Consider the following 18086-nt stretch of genomic DNA (forward strand, 5'->3'; position numbering starts at 1 on the left):
CAGGCTGGTGACTGTTTGGGGTGCACGTATAAATAGTTCTTACTCTCCTGTGTAGCATTGAACATTGCCTGTGGGGACAGAGTTCTACAGCAGAATGTCATGTGTTAACGGATCCTCATATTGTCAGATTGCATTCGTTTATTACATATCTTTTTTTTTATTTTTCACTGTTTTGAGATTGCATTGGAAATCTATTTTCAGACTATTTTAATTTAAGTCATGCATTTTAACAAAAGTGGTAGGAAAAGTCTTGTGCAGCATTTGAAGTTTATAAAAACAAAATAAGTATCTGTAGTTAAAAATAAAGCTGTTTCTAAATTTATACAGCAAAACTTTAATGTACTATAGGTGAGTATATTGAAATGCTCTTGTCCACTTTTGTTATAAGCAAAATAGCTATCATTTGTTTGGACGCTTCTACTGGGCAGGTGAATACTGAACTTCCTGCAAATTTTTGTTTAGTATGTGTAACTTCCTTACTGTAAATTCCTGTTTATTGTGTGTGACTTCTTTCTTTGTTACAGAAGGATGCTACCTACCACCTTAAGTCGATCTTCTAGTCATGATAATGGTTCCTTAAACTCCAGAGATGCAGCTCGCCACACAGCAGGAGCAAAGCGGTACAAATACCTACGAAGGCTGTTCCGTTTCCGGCAGATGGATTTTGAATTTGCAATGTGGCAAATGTTGTACCTTTTCACATCCCCACAGAAGGTTTACAGAAATTTTCATTATCGAAAGCAGACTAAAAACCAGTGGGCAAGAGATGATCCAGCATTTTTGGTCCTGCTTAGCATTTGGCTATGTGGTATGTTACTCAGTTGCTTAATCACTCTCTTTCAGGGTACAAAATTGAGCTTTGCATCAGTACTTTTTAATGGGACAGCTATTGTTATTTTTGTTTTTGCTTGTTTGTTTTAAACTGCCCAGATTTGAATTTTAAAGGTTGTTTGTTTTAAACTGCCCAGATTTTAATTTTGAAATGAGACTGTGACACCTGGCAAATGCTAACCCCACCTTAAAATGCAAGTTACCGTCAAGGCCCTCTTGGAGAATGTTCATATCATTAGGAGAATTTAAGTGCAAAATTTTGTTTTATTTTGATTTAATTTATTTTAATTTTTTGTACGATTCTGTGCTAAGCCTGAAATAAGCAGCTTATTGGTTTCCCCTCTGAAGGTCGGGTCCACCTCTTGCTGCAGCTGTCTGCCTTTTGCTTCACTAAGTAAACGGTTAACTCCCAAACAAATCCTCTTGGTATAATTGGAAAGTCCCCTTTACTAGATTGAGCACCGTTAAGTACCAAGTAGTCAGGGCTCATCTCCCTTCCCTCCATTCTGAAAAGCAGGTCATTGGTTTCTTTCTTCACTATACCCATTTTGGTGTCTTGTATCTTAGATTTGGTACTAAACTTGCATCACCAGTAAAAGATATTTGACTGCTGCACAAGTAAAAGGTAAGTAGTAAATAGAAAGATATTTCAGGTCAGATCAAAAAAAAAGATTACTTCTTGTAGACCTTAAGAAATTACCATATTTGTAATGCCACTGTCCTATGCTGTTTTTAAATCTGTAAAATAGAATTTATGTTAACACCTGCTCTCTTAAGTCTGTAAAATAGTTGTTTAAGGTGGCAAATAATTATGTAATTGAAAATATGTAGAACATATGTAGCTCTGTTTTAATGTTATGTAAAAGGAGTACGAAGCATTGACTTGTTTGACTACAGTGTTTTATTTTGTTATTGTATTCTTTTATTAATAGGTTCATATGTTACTGGGATGATACTAGGCTATTGGCCCAGAGGGCATTGTAAGCCTAGCCAAGAATTTCACCCATGTTCCCACAAAGTCAGCACCTGTTTTCCCTGTCCAGCAGGGACACAGGTGGGATTCCAGGGATGTATTTTCTGTTTCCCATTCAGTTGTCCAGGTTCCTCTTAAAGAGGGCTAGTGGATACTCTGCTTAACATGGAGAATGTCTATTCCACAGATGGGGGAGTCATTGGGACACAGTCTATCCCGCCAAGAAGTTCTATTAATGTCACAGACCAGGTTGAGACCTTGCGTGCAGGTTGCGCGAGTGGAGTTTGACTTGCGGATATGAAGCAACTCCATTAAGGCTGAGTCTGAGACAGCCTTGTATACCAGACACAGGCCACCGCTGAGCAGTCTGTACGAGACTGAGTAGAGGGACAGAGGTTTTAGTTTATCTGTATAGGATAGGTGTTTGAGACCCTGGATTTTCCTAATCAGGAACCTCTTTGGTCTCTCCAACTGGTGCATCTGCTTGGCAAGGTACATGCCGAAGGGAGTATTGAACTCGATAATGGGTCTGATAACGAAGGAGTACAGGGATGTTATGACCTCCTTGTTCCCAGATGAAAGTCCTTTCCTTATGAGGTAGGTCAAGTAGAAAGCCTTCCGTACAACAGCGGCAGCATGGTGGTCAAAAGTCAGGTCTCTATCCACCTGGGTGCCCAAATCCTTCACTACTGATTGCATGCTTAGTACGTTGTTATTAATGTGATAATTAGTGGGGACACCATTTTCCCCAAAGGGGATAACAATTTATTTCGTGGCATTCAGTGTGAGGCCATGCTTCTGGCGCCAGTCATTAGTTTGGTTAAGGCCCTCTTGGAGAATGTTCATATCATTAGGAGAATTTACGATAGTGCCCAGCCTGCAGTCATCAGCCACAGACCACTGGTTGTGGATTGCATCTCAGAAACGTATGTCCCAAACAGTAGAGGCTCCAAGATTGATCCTTGGGGTACGCAGCTTGTTACGGGTCTACTACTAGAGGCGGCTTCCCCTATTTTGACTGAGTGGGTTCTATCAGTGAGCCAGTTAGCTGCCTATCTGGTAACATACGGGCTGATGCCTAGCTGGGAGAGTTTATATATTATGCCTGAGTGGGGAATGGTGTTGAAGGCTTTGGCTAGGTCAAGGTTGGCTGTGTGAACTGTCTTGCCCTTTGGTGACCGTTTCAAAGAAGACGACCAAGTTTAACAGGCATGATCTCCCTTTGACAAAACCAAACTCTGGGATCAAGCATTTGGAGGTTACCAATTCCCTTATTTATAAGGTCCATGGTAATGCATTATATGGCCTTGCAGATCAGGCTAGTTAGGCTGATTGGCCTATAACTGCCTGCGTTGGTGGATGCTCCACCTGTGTGCAGAGGGATGACAGTGGTTATCCTCCATTCTGTTGGGATGAAGCTGGTGCAAAGGCTGTGGTTGAGTAGGGTACCTAGTGATGCTGAGAGCTCTTACTTGAGTTAATGTAGGACACAGCCAGGGATGTTGTTAGGTCCCATGGAGGCTGTATTTTTTGCCTTTGAGAGGGCATTAATAACCTGCTTCCTGGTGATGAGGGGAGGGGGGTCAGGTGCTGGGGGATGTCCTGGTTTACTAATGGGGGGACAGGGTGGTGAAGTTTTCACTGAACTTGTGTGCCAATAGGTTGGCTATATCTATGGCGTTTGTGTATGTGATTTTCTTGACCACCAATTAAGAGCAAATTTGGGAGTTACCTTTGAGATTGCAGGTGTATGTGAAGAAGGCCTTGTGATTGTCCGTAGTGGATGTATCCAATTTGGACTCGAGGTTAGCCTTAGAGGATTTCACCAGTGACTTTATTTGCTTTTTCAGACAAAGGAGAGATTACTTCCAACTTGGCACCAGCTCCTTCTTGGTCATGGATAGCAAATTTTTCCTTTTATTATGGTATGTTATTGCTGCTGTCCACCAAACAGATTTACTCTTCCTTGCGGAAGATGATTTGGTCCCATCAAGTATTGCTGAGTCCATGTAGCTATGTAGGTGGTCATATAGTTTTTTGGTGTAGATTTGAACATTCTTGCTTGATTCAACTGAAGGGATGGTGGCTGTGAAGCTGCTTATATCTGCTCTCAGGAGGTTGTAGTCAGCTTTGGAAATTTTTTTTTGTTTGACCCTGGCAAGGGGGGGGTGTCAGGAGAGATGATGACTTTGAAAGTGATTGCTTTAAGGTTGGATTTTACCAGGGAGGATGACACTGTAAGGGTGCTACAGTGACTTTTCGGGTTGGTTCGTACCAGGTTCAGGATATTTTCACCTCTTGTGGGGGTGTCTGACCCGCTGATCCACTGCATTGGCATTGACAAAGTTGAGGAAACTCTGGGCAAGAATAGGTCTTCCACTTTATGGTTGGGTAGTTAGTCACCCGGGATCAGAGTAGAGGGTTGGATCTTGATGGATTCAAGTATAGAGGGTTGAATCTTGATGGATTCAAGTAAGTCCAGATAAGTGGAGTGGGCCTCCTGAGTCATGGGCGGGGGACTGTAGCTAGTTGTGCAGTGGTTAGCATTGTCTCCTCAGAGCAAGAGGTTCTCCAGTTTGATTCTCAGCTGGGGTGCCTTCTATGCAGGGTCTGCATATCCTTCCTGCAGTCACTTGGGTTTCCTCCGGATGCTCTGGTTTCCTCCCACATTACAAAGACGTGCAGTAGGTAGCTTGGGTACTCTAAATTGACCATAGGTGAGAGTGTGCGTGCAAGTGAGTGGTACAAATTAACTACTGCAGCAGGGCTAGCCACCCAGCAGTGTAAACCTTGACTAGAAATGATTGTCACTGCCAAGTGACACCCTGACCCCGTGTGCAAAATGGGAAAAGGGACTGAGGATGGATGGATGAGTTTGAATAAAAGATTTTGATAAAGTGTCCAGCTAAATAAGTGTCTTCTCTTGTTCCTCATGCAAACAGGCACTGTATAATATGTAACAGGCCAAATAACTTATGCTTTTGCACTGTAGTTCTGTTTTTAAAACTTTTTGGGCTTCATGCACCTGCTAACCCTCTAGTTGATCACCATGACTGTGCCCATCCATTGCGTGACAGACAAGCTGATTGTAGCACTGCTGTCTTCCAGGTTAGGGATTTTGTGGTACTTACCCTACTGTCCCCTCTGTGTGCCAGTTAAGTGCTCAGCTAATGGGATTGATATAAGTGCAGCATGGGAGGCTGCCTTGCACTTGGATAAGTGCCTGATCGCTAGGTTTAAACTCATTGGTTATCTTCCCTGATTTGCAGCTGTCTGATCACTTTTTTTTTTTTTTTTTTTTTAAGGAAATCTCTCTGTGATATTTGTTTATGCACCATTAGTGAGTCAACATTTCTGGGCCTTTCCATGTTTTCTCTTTGCCGCGGCATTCATGAGGTTTAGTATGTCTATGTCACAGACACACACACACACACACACACACACACACACACACACAAACTATTATGTATATACATGTTCTCCCACACAAAAAAAGATATTTTGATTATTGTCTTCTTTTAGATGAAGCTTCAACCAGTTTGTTTAATCCAGTTTAAAGCTTCACTGAGTTCTTCTAATGTCAAAATGTAGGGAAGGCTATCGTGGTGTCATTACCCTCTTCGAAAACTAATGTAGCCCCTCCGGCTGTCCTGCCTGCATCCTCCATCTTGAATAGATGGCTCCCTTAAGGTGCAAGGTGTCTGCTGGAGATTCGTTGCCAGGAGATGCAACCTGCAACATGCCTTTCAACTTCAACCTGGAAGTGGCAAGTAGGCAGTGCTTCTTAAGTGTTCAGATTCCCCCAGCTGGCTTCTCCATTGCCTGGCCTACTGCCAAGCTCTGTAATAGTCAGGATTCCGTCTCCCTGTGTTATGGAATGGGGTTTGACCAAACTGAAAGTTAACTTTTGGGGGGGGAGCTCCCGTCCTTGGCCCGTCAAGCTCCCTCCTTCCCATTTGATCGTAATGATTTCCCATAGGCTGGTCATAACCATGAGAGTCAAGTTAAAGGGCCACTATCCTTGGGAAGCTTTAAATTTGAGTGCATGCCATAATCTCTTCCTCTACAACTTGATATTTGTTTGCCGTGACAGAATCTTGCAGTGTCATTCAGCCTTCTGCACATTTCTACAGTGTTCCCTTTGATGTTGTAATAAGCATAATTACGATCTTTAGATAAGTTAGAATAATCGTAGAAAAAGGAGGATGGATATACCAAGTCTGAATTGCAGTACCTTGGCGTATTCTCCTTACTGTTAGGTACAGCAGTGACTGAGTTAGTACACCTAAATGTCAGGAGTGTGGGAGGGTGCAAAACCTCTTTAATGGCAATATAGTGAGTTTCAGTTGCTGTTTGTTTCTTTGAAATTATTTTTATTGATCAGAATTAAAAACTTTGTGAGCACAAAAACAGGAACTATTTACAGAACCATATTCTCTTTGAGTGGTGTAACTGTGTCACAACTTAATATAAAGCCCTTTTTGAACATATGGGTGGAAGCAATAGTAATTGGCAGTTTTTCATTCCATGAACCAGTGCAACTTGGGTATTTCTGACACTTGACAACATATCATACACTTTAGTTGCATCTTTCCACAGCCTGTATTCATCCTTTAATATCTATGTATACCCTTCAGTAGGCCATCCTCTGTAAAATTGTAGAACAGGTGGAAGGACTAGACCTTGAATATTTTTGTCTTTCAATTAAACATACCACCAGTTTGATCAAGAGTAGAAGCAGTGGTGCATTAGGCATTCACCCCAAATACTGAGCTGAAGAACGTAATTTAGCATTAACAAAGTACTGAGCTGCTTAACCAAAATGACCAACTTCTTTCCAGCATTTTATTCTTTATTTCAGAGTTTGCAACTCCAGTCCATTAGCACTGCACATCACTTAATCCATCTTTGCCAAGTAATACACCTGAAGCTATAGTAAAACATGAACCCACACCAGCATCTTGAAACAGTTTTCCATTAAGAGAGGCATTACATTGCATCATTGAAATGTGACCTGACTCATGTTGCCATCTTAATCCCTGCTTCATCCATCCACTCATCCACTGTATAAGCAAACATTAAAAATGGGAAAACAAGTAAACAGATCATGGGTATGCTATGCTCTTCAGTGCCAACTTCAAATAGATAAAAAAAAAGAAAAAAAAACTCTCATTCAGCCCTCCATCTTCCTAGAATAACAAGAAAAAGAACATATGCTATAAGTATCTGCTGTCTAGCTCAGTTGCACTTGACTTTCCATGATGTGTCCACAAAGCATCCATAAAATGTTACTTATCAGACTTCATCGTGCACAGTCACAGTACATCTGTGTTTATATTCGACGCAACCTTCCGTACAGTAGAACAAAAACACACAAGTTTATCCTTTGTCAAGTCAGTAGTCTGTAAACAAACTCTTCCCTGTACTCACGATAGCCACATAGTCTGCAGATCCGTTAGTTTCAACAGCTAGCACATAAAAGTTACTTGTATAGTACCAACTTTGTAGTCTTTAATGCCAGTTAATCTTTTACATGTTTGTAAAACACAGGTCTTCATGATGCAGCTAACATCTCTTAGTAAACTGTTTAAGATTTTTAACAGTCTGTCCCTCACTTTGTCCACCATATCATAGCCTGCTGTGTATAACATAAAGGATCATTTAAAGAATAATTTTCTAACCAACAGTGAGTCCCCGGTGAATCATTGCTTGCCAGTTAACAGCATACCCTTCATGTACACCACCAAACTGTTACTCAGAATTCAAAAGTATAGTAGCCGTACTGTTTTTAGTGTGACCTATTCAGTCTAATGTGTCCTAGGAGTATTATTGACAGTAATAGTCATCCGTACTTCTTGCATATATTAACAAAACACAGCATATTGAATACTGCATTTTTTTCCCTTTGGTAATACATTAAATCTTCATCACTAAAGAACTATTGCAGCAGTGTACCAACTAGAACAGCGATCCATAAATAGTAATGATATTGTCACTGTGTACTGTCTTGTAAGGTACTCTTAATAAATTCTAAATGTTATGTAAAACTGAGATCATTCCTAGGCTGTGGCCTATGTTACTACTACAGGTCAAACAAGATACTAATTTGGCTACCTTTAAGGCTAGCGTTCTTGATCAATGGATGGTAGACACAAATTTACATCAGGGTTATCATGTACTGCCCTGCTCAATTTTGGAGGTGAGCACTATTAAGTGTTGTAAAAGGGTGGCAAGAATGTTTAAGTTTCTCTTCTTAAAGGTGTACATGGTTAAGCATTTTATGGTCCCTGAGATCACTTGCCTAGTGTGTCCCTGTTAGAAAACAACACATTTTATGTTGAGCATGAGCAGCTGTGCCATGTAATCTCCTTGAATCTGTTAGCTATTCACTTGGCTCCATAACTGTCATTTCTTTTGAAATTCATTTAATTAATACAGGCACAGCACAACCACACAATTTAAATTTGTCACTACTTGAAGTGTCAATTCCTTCCTTATAAGATCTATTCATTTTCTGAGCCCCATACTTATTGCAAAGTAGCTAGATTTTTATACAGAGTAAATCATATCATGAACAAGTACCCTCCAGTAGGGGTCCTTCTCTCTAAGTATCACAGACACTTGAGAACAAGCGTTAATGTTAATGCTACATCATCTCAAGCATCAGTCACATATAGAGTCTTTTGATTCACTTGGTTATTCAAATAACTTCATAATACGTGTGAACACAACCATAATACGTGTGAACACAACCATAATACGTGTGAACACAACTGCTATTTTGCATGCAGTCCAAGTTCATTTAATCAGTACAGGCTGAAAAAAAATCACACAGGCCAAAAATGTCACTACTTAAGTGCATTTTGTATCTTTTGAAGATTCTTTGTTATGTGAGCTCAGACTTTTTACAGGATAGCTCACTTCAGAAAAGGTCACTACAAACTAAACACAAGATTGGGAAGATTGTGTTTCTATATTATGCAGCACTTCTATTTCCACAAGTAGAATTACTTGTAAAAGCTAACTGTTTGTATTTTAAACCCTGCTGGGCCTTGGTCGTGTAGTTTCATTCACAGTTGTGGCAGAACTGTCGACTCCTGCAGATTTGAGCCTTATTTAGTCATGTAGTACTGCACTTTTTCCATAAACAGTGATACTGGTAAATTTCTGCATGGCCTGTTGCCTTAAACTGTAGTAGAATTACAGTAGTAAGAGGATTTTTTTTCTGCTGCACCATTTTGGTGTTTATACAGTACTTTATATACCAGATGTTCTTCGTGTTTCAGTGTTGCAGTCATCTCACTTGGGTTATCTGCCTGCAGGTAGCCCTCAGTCGGCCCGAATACCAGAGTCTTGGGATTTCTGTGTCTGATGCTGTCGCCTCTTCCATGATGTCAGGTCGTCAGGGGTATAAAACATGCAGCCGACGCCATTACATCAGTCTTTCTTGCCATGGAGGAACCCGAAGCAGAAGCAGTTGGCAAGTGCCGGTCGGCCGCTACCTGAAATTTTTGTTTTTCGAGTTTCAAACCTGAAGTCTTCCAAAGCTAAATACCCCGTTGGGGATCCTTTTTTCTTGCTCTAACCGATGTCAGAAAAAGTTAACAATTGTCTTGCCTGTGGAAAGCAAATACCTCACAGAAATTTTCATTCTTAACTGTGTCACCTGTTTAGGCCCAGACTACGACATCCCTCTCTGTCAGTTTTGTGCCTTGTTTAACATCCAAACTATTCGTTGTCGGGCTATCTTTGTTGCTAAATTCTTTCGCCCTCGTTCTCCGTATTCCGAAATGGCTTCGATAAACCACCCGACTACCGATCTTCCGAAAAAATGTAAGGATAATGACCGAGGCAGACCGCATAGGTCCAAAACTGACAACGATGTTTCCGTTAAGCTAGTCGCCAGACTGCCAGTACTCTGTAGGCGCCTTCGCAGCCCCTGATACCCGCTTCTACAGATTTGCAGGCCTCTGCTGAGACGCATTCAGAGTCTGGTATGCTGCGAAATGCTTCTTTAACTATGGAACCTGCGGATGCCTCTACCTTGGATGGGTCCGGAGCCGCTGTGCAGCACTGGCTTCTGAGGGAGTATTCCGACCTTCCGATGTTCGTATTAAACCGACCAATTCGTTTTTGGCTAAAACTACAGAGTTTCTCAGGCCCAGAGTTTGCACTACGCCTAGAAAACCAACAACCAAAGCGCATGGGGGGATAAGAAACTAAGAGTAATGCTACTCAGCGCCAGAAGTCTAAACCTCAAGATGCATGCACTCGAAACTCTCCTTAGCATGGAGAACATAGATATCTATGCAGTAACAGAAACCTGGTTCAAGGCTCCCGAGAGCACCCCAGCACTACCAGGTTATACCTCATACAATGCTTTTTGGCCCCAAAACTTGGACCGAACCACAAAAGGAGGGGGAGTATCAATATTCGTCAAAGATACCCACACCTCCAGGTTGGTAGCACAGCACAAAGCATCAGAGACTATCCATGTGCAACTAACAGTGGGTAAAACTGCCTTCCAGTTTATAGCCTGCTACAGACCACCCTCCCAAACCCAGGAACTCCACTCGGCCTTCCTGAGAACACTGGAAAATATGAAGGTGTCTCCAAACACCATTATATTGGGCGACTTCAACTACCCAAACATAGACTGGGAGCATTACTCTAGCTCCAACACCCTAGCCCAAAGGTTCCTAGAATTTATAAACTCAAATGCTATGGAACAACTTGTTACCACTCCCACAAGAGGGGAAAACATACTGGACCTGATCATCACCAACATGGGGACTCTATGCTCCAGACCAGAAGTGTATCCCTCACTGGTAAGATCAGACCATAAACTAATCTCACTGGATATTCACATCCCGACCCCACCCCCTGCCCAGAAAACCACAGTGAAAAACTTCTCTAAAGCAAATTTCACACTCCTCAAAACTGAGGTGGAATCCTTCAAAGCCCCCGGGCCTGTGGAAAATATGGCCCAGACCGCACAATCCTTTATAAATGCATTTTATGAACACCTTCAGGAATGCATGGATCATGCAATCCCAAATAAAACCAAGACCTAGTCCTCCAAAGGCAGACGTCCTGTCTGGTGGACCCCAGTCATAAACAAACTAAACAATAGAAGGAGGAAGCTACTACATGTAGAGCAAAATCCCAAAAAGGGAAGGCATCTCTGATCAGTATTAGCGAAAAACTATGGGCACTCATAAAATCGTCTAAGGCCAGCTTCGAGAGAAAAATTGCACAGGACACTAAGGATAATCACAAGGCTTTCTTTAGTTATGTTAGGAACCTGGGTGGGAATTCCCAGATGTGCTCAGAATTAGTCCAAAATGACAAAAAATACACTGAACCCACAGACATTGCCAACATCCTAGCTGACAGGTTCAGCGCAAACTCCCCCCCCACCACCACCTAAAGGGCAAATATCTATCCCAGCAGAGTGCTGCCCCTCTGTCATCTCAGATGCTCAGGTAAGAGCCGCCCTCTCCAAAGCAAAAAACACAGCATCAGTGGGACCAGACGGTGTCCCAGGCTGCGTCCTACATGAACTCCAAGAAGAGCTAAACCCAAACATAAAACTACTGTTCAATCTCAGCCTTACTAAAGGATATGTACCCAAAGAGTGGCGTACAGCAACGGTGGTCCCTCTCCACAAAGGTGGTGCCTCAACGGATCCTGGAAACTATCGCCCCATAAGCCTGACTAGCTTGGTCTGCAAAGCTATGGAAAGGATCATCATGGACCTTATAAATAAAGATATTGGGGACCTACAGACAGTGGATCCTACCCAGTTCGGCTTTGTTAAGGGCAGATACTGCCTCTTAAACCTGGTCGATTTCTTTGAAACAGTCACCAAGGCCATTGACGAGGGGAAGGTGGTCCACACAGCCTACCTAGACCTCGCAAAAGCCTTCGATACAATACCCCACTCAGGCATTATAGATAAGCTCACCAGCTTAAATATAAACCCCTATGTCACTAGATGGGTTGCAAACTGGCTCAAGGACAGAACCCACATGGTTAGAATTGCTGGATCCATGTCAGACTTCAAATCAATTACAAGTGGCGTCCCACAAGGCTCAGTCCTGGGACCTCTCTTGTTCGGTATATATTTCTCAGAGGTACAGGCCAACACGGAAGGACTATGGCTGACCAAGTTCGCAGATGACTGCAAACTGGGCACCATAATCGACTCTCCAGCCGACACAAGCATCCTCCAAAAGGGCCTCATAGAAACAGACAACTGGTGCCAGAGCCATGGTTTCAAACTAAACGCCAAAAAGTGTATAGTCATCCCCTTTGGCAAAAGCAAAGTGCCAACAAATTACCACATAAGTGGTAATCCATTAAGTACGGAAGAAGTAATTAGGGACCTGGGGACCCAAGTTGATAGCTATCTCTCATTTGACAACCACGTGGCCAAAGTGGTTAGAAAAACATTTTGTATAGCCCACCTAATCATGAAAGGATTCACATCTAGATCAGGGGAGGTCATCGTGCCTCTTTACTCATCCCTCATCAGGCCCATAATTGAGTACAATGCCCCTTTTGGGATGTACCTTACCAGACACCTGCAGCAACTGGAAAGACCCCAAAAGTACCTCACCAAGAGGATCAAAGGGCTCAAACAGATGCCATATGCTGCCCGGTTAAAGAAACTCCAGCTCTACTCAGTGGCATACCACCTGCTCGGAGGCGATCTGTGCCTGACATATAAAGCCATGTCCAACCCGGAATTAATGGACATGCTGTACCTCAGAAAATCCAAATCCCATCGAGCTACGCGCTCGAGAGACTTGAACCTCAACACTGAAATAAATAGGACATGCTGGAGGGACAGATTCATAACCCAGAGGCTCCCTTCACTCTGGAATAAAATCCCAGTCCAGGTTAGGCAGAGTCCCTTATTGACTCTCTTCAAGAGGAATCTTGATGAGTGGATGGGGGATCGTAGGTTTACCCCAGGTATCACTTCTGTGTCACTGTTAGACAGAGGCACAGTATACTAACCTCGAAAAAGGGCATAGCAAAATTAATATAAAATGGGTGGCGAAAGCCAAACACACTCTGGCTAGGCTTATAAATGCCCTAGGGCAGATAGCCTAGTATGAACCTATGCTCAAGCTGCCATGCCACAAAAACAAATACTTAGAATGGCTGAAGACCTTGTTACTCTAATTAGGACAAGCCAGCCTTCCCCTGCTAAAAGACAAAGAATTGAATTTCCTTCTGATTCTACAGACCAGGAGTCCGATGACTCTGACCCTCCTGATTACCAGATCATACCCTTATCTACCTATGAGGATTCAAATGCAAAGGATTCCATTCCCTCTGCCTCCCCTCCAGAGGATTTTTCTTTTGGTGAAACCTTGCATACCCTAAGAGAGCATTTCAGCTGGGAATGCCAGGACTATCCTCAGTCCAAAAAGAGACTTGGAGAATTTTTAGATTTGCCTCAGCACAGGCTTCTAGCTATACCCCCTGTCCTGGATATTGTAGATGATGTCTTCGTGGAATCCAGTCTTACTCCCGACACTTTACCACCAGCCCCTAGGAAACCTGACCGGTACTACAGAGTACCTGACTCTCAGGGGCGGCTCGTGGCATCGGACTGCCGGACTGCAGCCTCCTCAGCTAAAAAGAAAAAAATGTAAAAAAAAAAAAATACCTTTTCTTGTGTGTAGCAGATGTTTTTTTTTAACTTTAATACAAAATTTGAGTCCGCGACTTGGAAGTACGTGCATGCGCACTTTAACCGCCTCGGGCTGCGGCAGTTTTAAACAGATTTTTTTTTGTTTTGATTGCAGCCCGCTGGAGTAATGAAGGCATCATTGTGGTGCCCAGAAGTCTATGCGGTTCCAAACCGCATAGAATTGGAAGGGGCTTGGACTGCGACGTCCGCAGGCACGTCATGACGTGCTTACTGGGCTAAATGCTGCTGATTGGTTGTTGCTCTCTTCCCGGGCTTTATGTGCTGGGAAAAGAGTGAGAATCAATCAGTCAGTTGTGGGCTTGACTTGTGGATTAATTCGTGACCGATTTAATTTATTTGGCATTGGATTTTAATTTTTTTTTTTATGTGGGTGGATTTTGTCAGCTGTGCAGCCTGTGCTAGCCTGAAGGAAGAACAGAAGAAGAAAGAAAAGAAGTTAGAAGAAGAACAGAGTGAAGGTGCAGAATTAAAGTAAGTATTGTAGCTCATGATTCACTTTTCCAGCTGCAACACAATTGTACATTTTTAATTTTTGTTAATATTGGTGGGTGATTATGATTAATATTGTCCCTAATTCGGAATTCCATGTAAGGTGAGTGTTTCATGTTATACAGGAAAGACCTCCAGAGGTATAGTGAACTGTGAATCAGCACATAACTCTGGGTTCTAGAGAGATACAGCACCAGTATGAAAGGCAATAAACGCATTCTGGAAGACTATGAGTATCAATGAGACCAGGGTGATTGAGGTATTACCTCTTTTCCTGAACCCTGACAGGTGAGAAGATGGCAGACCACTTAGAAAAAGCTTTACTTTTTAAGCAATAATGGTTTGAGATACCACCCATTAGTGCAGAATAATGATACTGAAATATGTGCTAAAGGAGATAAACTGCCAGGCTAGTACAACTTAACAGTGCTGGGCCACATGTCTGGCTCCCCTTCAACTCACAGCCACATGCTGACATTTCCAGTGCATGTTAATAATTTTGCACAACTAATACAGAAGCAGCACAGTGGCAATCACATTTCATCAGTTTACAGTATTATATTTTAATTCATTGTTCCTCATCCAGCCATAAATGTCAGTTTACTAAGACTGCTGGCATTCTCAGCACTGAAAGACTGTACAAGTTCAAGTTTATTTATGTGCTTATCTACCAAGCACCATTATAAGCATTACTTAAAAACACTCAGACACGTCTCACAACAAATGATAAAATAAACCATAAAAATAAAAATGTTGAAGTTTACAACAGCATGGCAAACCACCTAATTAATTATTTATGAAGATTTTGTTTGGAGCGCTCTTTCTAAAAGTAGATTAAGGGGAGACACTCATCAAGAGTGCCCATCTTCTGAATCCTATTCAAAATCTACTCCTTTTATTTGGAAAGGGTGAAGAGCAGCTTGGTTTTAGCCATTTGTCTTCAATACCTAGCATTGAGTCGCAGCAACCCATCAGTTATACAAGCCAGTATTACTCAGCAGACATTCACTGTTTAGGAAAGCAATTCTGAGAGTGAAGTGACAGTAATGGTTAACTCAGAAGTTATTGGAGATGTCTCCATGGCAAGGAAGAATACAATTCTGACTATGTTGTAGACTATTTAAGTTCAATTACCAGCTCCGGGTGTCCGTGGGAGCTGGCTGAGTAAGACTGGCATGACTGTCCACTGCTGGTTTGCCTATCCTGGGGAGTAGGGAGGTAACTCAGGACTGCAACTTTGGTGACACCCAGCAGGAACATGAGGTGCCTCACTCATGGAGTATGAGCCTAAGCAGACTGTGAGGTCATGAGGCACCTGCTAAATCTTCCTTTGGAAAGTCACATTTGTGGAGCTTGGCAAGTCACCAAGGAGGAATGGGGTCCTTTGCATAAGGCGAGGGTAGGTTGTCCTCATGGTTGCCAGACATCCCTATTTGGGTGGGACTGTCCCGAGATCAGCAGCCTGATCCCGAGTCCCGCCCTGCCGGTTTAAATCCCGGCCAGCCTCCGCTTTGTTTCTTTTTTTTTTTTTTGATTGTCCTGTATACCTGGCATACGAGCCAATCAAAAATTGCTAAACACGGAGCTTCTTGTGTTCCGCATTAAACACGAGAAGCTCCATGTTTAGCGATTTTTGATTGGCCCATATGCCGGTATGCGGAACTGCAATGCATTAAACACGAGAAGCTCCGTGTTTAGTGCAGAGCTACTGACCGAGCTCAGTTCTTTAATGTGGAACTGTGTTCCGCATTAAAGACTTTTTTTTTTTTTTTTGGTCTTCACTTGCCGTGAAATACCTTCTTTTGTTTTTTGTCCCTACCTGGGGGGCTGGAAATCTGGCAACCCTGGTTGTCCTACAGGAACATCAGTGTGGGCCACTCCCTATTACCTGACTGTCAGAATCAGGGGAAAGGATGGCCCAAGCAGAAAGTTGTTGGTTCTACTCCCACAAGGGGTGAATGCTGCCGTACTGAAAAAGTTAAGATACTAAATATGAGCCTGTTATCAGTTTCCATTTCCTATTGCAATATTACTAGCTTATCATTTTTAATGTAATATAGGCAATTTATTCCTCAGGGGCATCAGACGCTTTATTTTTCGATGAAACCATGAAATATAAAGGTGTTTGCTAGCAGCAACCTCTTCATTAGTTACAAATTTATTTAATGTGTAATTATTTAGATGACTTTTTTACTTCTTCAGAGATTGTGTATATTTACTGATAATGGTGGACTGTAGAATTGTGCATATTTACTGATAATGGTGGACTGTAGAGTTGTGCATATTTACTGTTAATGGTGGACTGTAGAAGTTTGAGTAGAATTATGATGGAAATGTTCTGAACTGGGCAGTTTTGTCATTATTGGTGCTTGCATTTTGTTTCATTGTTTACTGGAAAAATGTTCAAAACAATAGGAAGGTGTATCAAAGGGCACATGTATGTTTTATATGCAAGGGGCCTATGATTTGAAAACAGCCCAGAATTAATCTTTATCTGCCACTGGTAAAATGTATTTTCTTTGAATGTGGGTTTCAATGCTGTTTCAGTGAATGTGAGTTTCAAGGGCAGAGAAGTCTTAATGCTAAGTTTGTTTAGCAGATGTCTTAGTGTTTGTGCTGTAAAATGCAAAATAAAACTTTCAAACGAAGTCCAAATCCTCATAGAAGTAAATCAGTATGCACATTAGTGTTTATGGTAAATGGAGTGAAATAGCCAAGTAATGGATCATTGGAATGGCTGCAGGGGGAGGCTCCATGATTTTGTGAGGGGGAAGGGTGGCAAACTTAGACAGCCCCAGCTGATCTATACCTCCCAACTGTCCAGATTTTCAAAGAATGAATAGATTTTTGCTTCTTATTTTTGGTTTGTTCCTAGGGCGGCCACGGTGGTGCAGTGGTTAGCATTGTCGCCTCACAACAAGAGGTTCTCCGGTTCGATCCTCGGCTGGGGTGCCTTCTGTGCGGAGTCTGCATGTCCTCCCTGTGGTCGCGTGGGTTTCCTCCGGGTGCTCCGGTTTCCTCCCACATCCCAAAGACATGCTGCAGGTGGATTGGACACTCTAAATTGGCCCTAGGTGTGCGTGTGAGTGTGCCTTCTGTGGAAGGTTGGGCGCCGGGCTGGCAACTCGACACCGTAAAACTCCACTGCCATTCAATGTGCGGACAAGGTGATCCGCTGTGGCGACCCCTAACCGGGAAAAGCCGAAAGAAGAAGAAGATTTTTGGTTTGTTCCTCATAAAATTTGTGGTTTGCTTTCCTGGCAAAATCATTTAGGAATTAAGTCACTAAATGACACACTGAGTTTCAGACTTCATAACCTTCAGAAAAATGTATGCTAAATTAAGACCTGTTATTCTATCAACTGTCTCAGTTTATACAAGAGCAATTTTTAGTACTGTTTATATGTTCCCCCAATATATTTGGCCATGTCCAGATTTATTGCATTAACAGGTTGAGAGGTACATGCAAATAAATTGCTTTATAGAATTAGGCATAGCCAAACCTCTCAACTGTCCCTGATTTTGGCTCAAAATGTTGCTCTTCCCCTAATAATCCCTCCGCAAAATAGCAATTTTGGAAGAAAACACGGAGGGTTTACAATTAAGAAATAACTGTAATAATCAGAGTTATAGATTACTTTTATTTCAGAAATGCATGTAGATTCTTTTATTTTGTCAGCTACTCAAGTTAACAGTACTAATATTAAAGTGTCCCTTCTTTGACAGGTTCCCAGCTGTATTGTGTGGCTATTTTATATTTTTACATCACATTTTTGGTTCATTTTTTTTTTTTGGCAAATTTAGTGACAAATCATTAAAGACTGAAGTTAGAAAATAATGACAGACATTTGAGTTTCAGATTTCATACCCTTCAGAAAATTCATACTAATGCAAGACCTATTCTATTATCTTTCTAAGTTTGTAAGAGCAATATTTTAAAAATTGTCCTTATTTTTGGGCCTTTGTCTCACTTCTTTGTATGGCTTTGTCCAGATTTCTTGCTCTGAGGTTGATAGTTATGACAAATGTGTCAGGGCCATCACAGTCAGCCAGAGACATTTCAAA

General features: G+C 42.1%; 1 protein-coding gene across 2 annotated transcripts in view; it reads left to right on the forward strand.

Moving 5' to 3' along the window:
* The window catches only part of UNC50 (unc-50 inner nuclear membrane RNA binding protein), a 272685-nt gene that overhangs the window by 85559 nt on the left and 169040 nt on the right, over nt 1–18086 (forward strand). Inside the window, exon 2 of one of the 2 annotated variants that reach the window (XM_044072188.1) lies at nt 528–808. In XM_044072188.1, coding sequence (XP_043928123.1) covers nt 529–808 — 280 coding nt within the window. In that variant the 5' untranslated portion in view covers nt 528. Of the gene's footprint in view, nt 1–524; nt 809–18086 lie in introns of both variants that reach the window. The other variant, XM_044072187.1, reaches the window with a different exon arrangement.

The sequence above is a fragment of the Protopterus annectens genome, chromosome 5.part0 (genome assembly GCF_019279795.1).
Source record: "Protopterus annectens isolate FY-2018-M chromosome 5.part0, PAN1.0, whole genome shotgun sequence".
Classification (NCBI taxonomy): Eukaryota; Metazoa; Chordata; order Ceratodontiformes; family Protopteridae; genus Protopterus; species Protopterus annectens.